Genomic DNA, 6,000 nt, shown 5'->3' on the forward strand with positions numbered 1-6,000 from the left:
TATTACATCCTTCCTGAAACTTTGGAAGGCTGCTGCTGGTCAGTATGCACAATATTAGTCTAGGTCAGTTTTTTCCAACCATGGCATCTTCCAGATGTATGCAGTAACTCCATCAGTCTTCAGCAATTGCATGCTGAATGAGGAATTTCTGGAGTTAAAGTCCATACATTCCAGAAGTTGCTGTGGTGGGGGAATTCTGGAACAATGGTCCAAATCTGAATAAGGCAGTTTCTTGGGTTCCTTAGTCTTTGGATTCTTCTGTTTGAAGAACAGCAGTTCAGTGGTTTAGCAACTGCATGACGCAAATAAGTTCTTGGGTTTATTGATGACATCTCCAAGAACAGAACAATGAGAGATCTTGCCTGCTAGTCATGCTAGATAGCAGATTTTTTTCCTCCTGCACTCACCATTTTCCCTCTCTTCATTTTTTTCCTATAGCCAAGTGACTTCACCATCAGCACCAACGTACATTCCAATCTGTCGGCAGCCCCCTCACCAGCTTGGCCCATGGCACAGGCTCCCTCCTGACCTCTGGAACTAGCACTCATCCTTTGCCTTCTCAGGGTTGCCTTAGGCTGATATATGGAAGTTCCTGTCTTGGGCGAGGCTCTGTTACTGCTGGGAGCCAAAGGAACACAGCCTTCCAATTGGCAGGGCAGCAATGGTCCAGAAGACCTTTGCCACCTTCTGGTGCTGATGTAGATTGGGGGCATGGAGACTCTTCTTGTCCAGAACCTTGGCTGCTGCTTGTTGACAGGGTCTTCCTTCATCTTTGACTGAACAGGGAGTATCCATGGCTCTCCCCCATTTTCTTTGTCTCATCACCTCCTGACCCAACTTTCATGGGAGATCAACTGGGGATATGTACCTGAGAAGGAAGGATTTTAAAACAGAAAGAACTACCAATGACACCTGAAGATGGCAGAGATGAGGGCTGGAGTCTTAAACTAGAGAGAAAAAGAGAATGCACAGCTTGGACAAAATTGCAATGGGGATGATAAAGACTCCCCCCCCCTTGCATTGGCATTTCCAGAGACTGGTGGATACGTGTGTGTTGGTTTGTGTGTGGATGTGTATTGAAAGTTCAGCTCCTTGGAGTTCGTTCAGGGTTTTTCCAGGGATCTCTCCCACCCACACCATCGATTCTACAGCCTGGGTCCATTGCAAAGCCAGAATACGGAAGACAAAGTTGAAGAGCAATTGGTTGTCTTTTAGGACATCATTTCTTGGCTGGTCATCCTCCAGCTCTGCTGGACTGTCCAGCCTCTCTAATCCCTAAACAATACAGCCTTTAGACCTGACTGTTGGGCGGGGTCAACTGGAATCCAGGACACGTGGAAATCTTCAGATACAGAACGCTGCTTTACAGGCACTCAACAGGAAAAGACAGAGAGGTGAGATGGATGACACCTCAGTCTGCATAAAGGCTTCAGTGTTCCCAAACCCTGGCTTTAACCTCAACCTGCAGTGTTGAAGATATATATTTTTTAATCCTACATATTTTAATTTTTATTACAATTGTTTCTGTAGGCCTGCCTACTCATTTATTTTATTTCATTTCCTTTCTGTCTCGGCATTTTCTCATTCTCACATGAACTTTCCTTTTTCTCTCTATGCCAACCAGCCTAGTTGGTTCCTGTTGTATGCAGGGTCTACCCTGATTGTGATCATATGCTCAAGGACGATGGAACCTGGGTCTTCGCTTGTTTGCGAGCCTGGTTTCTGGCATGCCACCACCCAATGTGGGTCCATGGACCGAGGGTTGGGGACGCCTACCCTAATGTATTTCATTTTAGGGAAAAAAGGATCATTTTGTTGCTGCTATTACTAAATAATTGGAAATCCCTGTTGCTTCTTTTCTTTGAAAGTGATAGCAATAATGATGCAGAGAGAAATGCACGAGGAGAGCATTTCTCTCTAAGTAAGAGAAGGGGAAAGGACAAGAGCGGAGAGGGCAGGGAAGTCCCACCATAGGAAACTTTGTCCCCAAATTTCTCCAAACCCAATCAGGAAACAGGACCCTGGAGCTGTGTGAGAAACAGTGTGGAAGTTAGAGACTTATAGCTCTCCAGAGGCTGGGTGGGGCACAACTCTCAGCATCTCTTACCTTAGCCCTTCCTAGGTGGAAATTGTCATTTAACAACCTCTGGACAAGCTATAGATTTTCTAGTTCTAAACAGGGTTAGGTTGTCTTTAGCTTATAATATACCTACTTTAGTGCTCCAGTTTAACCCTGTTTCCTACGTATCTTCACTTCTCTGCCATTTGTTTTTATGATCATAGGAAGCTCTAAATCAGGGGTAGTCAACCTTTTGAATACCTACCGCCCACTTTTGTATCTCTGTTAGTAGTAAAAATTTTCCTACCGCCCACCGGTTCCACAGTAATGGTGATTTGTAAAGTAGGGAAGTAGCTTTACTTTATAAAATTTATAAAGCAGAGTTACAGCAAACCCCTACCACCCACCATGAAAGCTGGAGCGCCCTCTAGTGGGCGGTAGGGACCAGGTTGACTACCACTGCTCTAAAGGATAGGATAATAGACCTATGGACAAAGCTGCTGCGTTCCCTTCAGGCTGCCAGTGTGTGATGCTCTTTCGCTGATTTCTGTGACTCAGGCTGAGACTGAAACAATGCATACAGTCTCAGATAACTATAGGGAGCTTCCCAAATTCTGAGGTTCTCCCTTCCCAAATAATTTGCAATGGGTTGGCTCTAAATCGCCAAGGCAAATCACACGTTGCAAAGGTCAGGGGAAGATAGATCTATTTTTACTCAGAATTCCTTCTCTATCTTATCGCTTGGCTGTTGCGTGACCTGATGAGGGAAGGGCTTGCTCTCGGCCTGGTGCTTTCTTTTTTAAATAGGCAGAGATGTCCTTGGAGTAGGAAGGATTTTCTGGGTGAAACATCAGGGAAACTCTTGAGCTGGTTTCTCAGCAGTCGGACTTCAGTATGGGAATTGCCCTCTGATCCTCCAACGGCAGGTGTGAAAATGTGGGCTCGTCCTTGACGAGCTGAGCCCCAATGAGCAGCTTGACCCAAGCAGTGAAGCTTGTCTGTTCATTAAAACCCAAGTTTTGGCAGAAAGTTTGATTTCTGGAGGCTCAACTATGTAAGGAAGACTAAAGAACAGAGGCTGTCTCTGAGGCTAAACGGAGAGGTGAGAACTTGGGGGTTTCCTCTTTTGCAAATGACACCATGCTGATATTTTGGATGGATGGCTGACTTTTAATAACTGTATGGTAGGCAAAGGATCCACTAGCGGAACCAGGAAGAAATTGCAATCTTTGTCTCTGGGTTTGATTGTTTAAAAAAACTGCACAAATATGGATCATGGTCAAGGAAATAGAGACTTCTCTTAATGTCCAAGGTAAACAACTGAACAACTTAAGCAGATTGGGCATGAATTTGATGGAAAAATGGAGCATCCCAAGTGGAAACTTGGATCTATTCAATTAATTCCTTTGTTGAGTCTTTATCAGCAGTCTAAAGCAGGAAGGTCTATCATAATGGGAGAGATTAGACTAGATATCTTTGATCTTTCCTTCTGCTCTGATTAAATAGCTTATCCTCTCTGCCATGTGTTCACACTATACTTGAGGCAGAGAGCGTGGTTTTCATACTAGAAGGCATGCATATACAGTAGCTTTTCCACCATGAAGGAAGACCAGTCCAAATCCAGCATCTTTGAGCAGACATGATGGGGTCCAATAATGACCTCATCCATGCCTGCTCCCCTTCCTAAAGACACAAAAGATTCCATTGCCCAAATGGCTTTGTACAAGCAGTCCTCAACCTATGACCAAGCTGGGACCAGAATTTCCAGTGCTAAGCAAGGTAGTTGTTGAATGAGTCATTGCCCAATTGTATAGGCTTCTGTGCCCCATTCTTAAGCAAATCCAGCTTCCCCTATTGAGTTTAGTCATTGGAATTTGGCTGGGAAGGTCCCAAGGGGCAATCACACGATGCTAGGATGCTACAAACTGTCATAAATATAGGCTGGTTGCCGAGCACCTGAATTTTGATCAGGTGACCATGGGATGTTGCCAAGTATGAGAACCAGTTGTATGTTACTTTTTTCAGTGCTGTTGTAACTTTGAACAGTTGCTAAATGGATATAAGTAGAGGACTACCTGTAGGATTTCCACTGCCCTCTAATAGAAGGAAAGGCTATCTCAGGAGTAACAGAATTGGAAGGGACCTTGGAGGTCTTCTAATCCAACCCCCTGCTCAGGCGGGAAACTCTATACTATTTCAGACAAATGGTTGTCCAATTTCTTCTTAAAATCTCCAATGTTGGAGCATCCACAACTCCTGGAGGAAAATTGTTCCACTAATTAATCATTCTCACTGCCAGGAAATTTGTCCTTGGTTCTAGGTTGGTTCTCTCCTTGATTCGTTTCCATGCATTGCTTCTTGTCCTACCTTCAGGTGCTTTGGAGAACAGCTTGACCCCCCTCTTCTTTGTGCCAACCCCATTAATGCCAACCTGACCCATTGTGCAAGATTTTGGAGATCCTGAGGCTACTATTTCAATAGTAGCCTCTCTTGACATATTGATTTTTAGTATTCCTCCAAAAATGTAACTTCTAGAAAGGGAATTGATTCTATAGATGGGTCATCAAATGAACAGTGTTTATACCATTTCATGTTAATACAATCAATAAAATGAATTACAGACTGAGCAGGGCTTGGTCCAAAATAGGACCTCTCTTGGCTCAATCCCCATCACATACTTTATTGCAGACCTCTTTCTCACGTACACCTACCTACAGACAAGGCATGGGTGGAAAAAAATACAACTTTCAGCCGAAATCAGGAGGAGAGGGAAAGAGGAAAATATGTGAATTTGTGATTTGCACATCACACTAACCCATAAAATGGCTGGCTGGCTTGGAGTTTAGTGCAATGTGCATCTGCAGGTAGGTAGAGCTTATTGAATAAGTTGTGGTTGTACAATGGCCTGGTGGGATGGTGAAGCTCACCTAGGTGAGAACCTCCAAATGCACCAAATAGGAAGCAACTTGAATGGACTATGAGCAGAATATGAAGGAACTGTTGCCTTCTCAGTCTGAGAAGAACAAAAGGAGGAATATTCTGTGGGTCTAGTGATCCTCTTGACTTCAGACCTTCCCACTTTTTTTTTGCATTTCCCTTTTCTTTGTACATCAGTGTTGTTGGGGGTTGGTCTAATGCTGGCTTTTTATTTCTTTCTCTCTCTTTTTTTACACTGCTCGTTTCTGATTCTGGAGCATTTGGGCTGACTTCTTGGGTTTTTATTTTGTACATTTGTAAATATTTGTATGTTGAATGTTTGGATGTACATTTTTAAACTTGAAAAAGCTGCAAGCCAAGCCATGTTTGGAAAGGTGCCCCTAATGCATTGGGGGTATTTTTTTAAAAAAATTGGGAATACGGAGGGAGGTGGGAGGAGAGAAATGAATCAAAACTTATGATAACATAAAGTCCCTATTCCAGTCAAAGGAAGCCAGAGCGGAGTGGGGGGAAATTATCTCAGTGAGTCAACTGTTCCTCCTGATTTTAAAATTTCATACAGTATATATGTATTACGGTTGCTGTTTTTTCTTGTTACTTATTCCCAGGGCTGTGTGTAATCTGCACTGAATAAACATATGCACCAAATCTCCACCAAAAAGAGTTCCATTCTCTGAATTTACCTGAGAAAGCCAGTTTGATCTAGTTGTTAAGGCACCAGGCTAAAAACTAGGAGACTGAGTTCTAGTCCTGCTTTAGACATGAAAGATGGCTGGGTGACCTTTAGCCAATAACCAGGAGACTGTGAACTCTAGTCCTGCCTTAGCCATGAAAATCAGCTAGGTAATTTTGGGTCAGGAAGGTAATGGCAAATCTTGCCAAGAAAACTGAAAGGATTTTCCAAGCAATTACCAGGAATCAATAATGACTTACACACATACAAAAGGGGTGATATCCATATTCATTACTTCGGATATTTAAATTAATGTTTTAAGGGTTAAACA

The 6,000-nt window shown here is 43.2% G+C and overlaps 1 protein-coding gene across 1 annotated transcript in view; it reads left to right on the forward strand.

The window, feature by feature from the left end:
* Nucleotides 1-2,361, forward strand: part of LOC116517055 (G protein-coupled receptor kinase 5-like) — a 76,685-nt gene extending 74,324 nt beyond the window's left edge. Inside the window, exon 16 of the mRNA XM_032229824.1 lies at nt 439-2,361. Coding sequence (XP_032085715.1) covers nt 439-528 — 90 coding nt within the window. The 3' untranslated portion in view covers nt 529-2,361. The remainder of the gene's footprint in view (nt 1-438) is intronic.
* The last annotated feature ends 3,639 nt before the right edge of the window (nt 2,362-6,000 follow it).

This window comes from Thamnophis elegans, chromosome 13 (genome assembly GCF_009769535.1).
Source record: "Thamnophis elegans isolate rThaEle1 chromosome 13, rThaEle1.pri, whole genome shotgun sequence".
Classification (NCBI taxonomy): domain Eukaryota; kingdom Metazoa; phylum Chordata; class Lepidosauria; order Squamata; family Colubridae; genus Thamnophis; species Thamnophis elegans.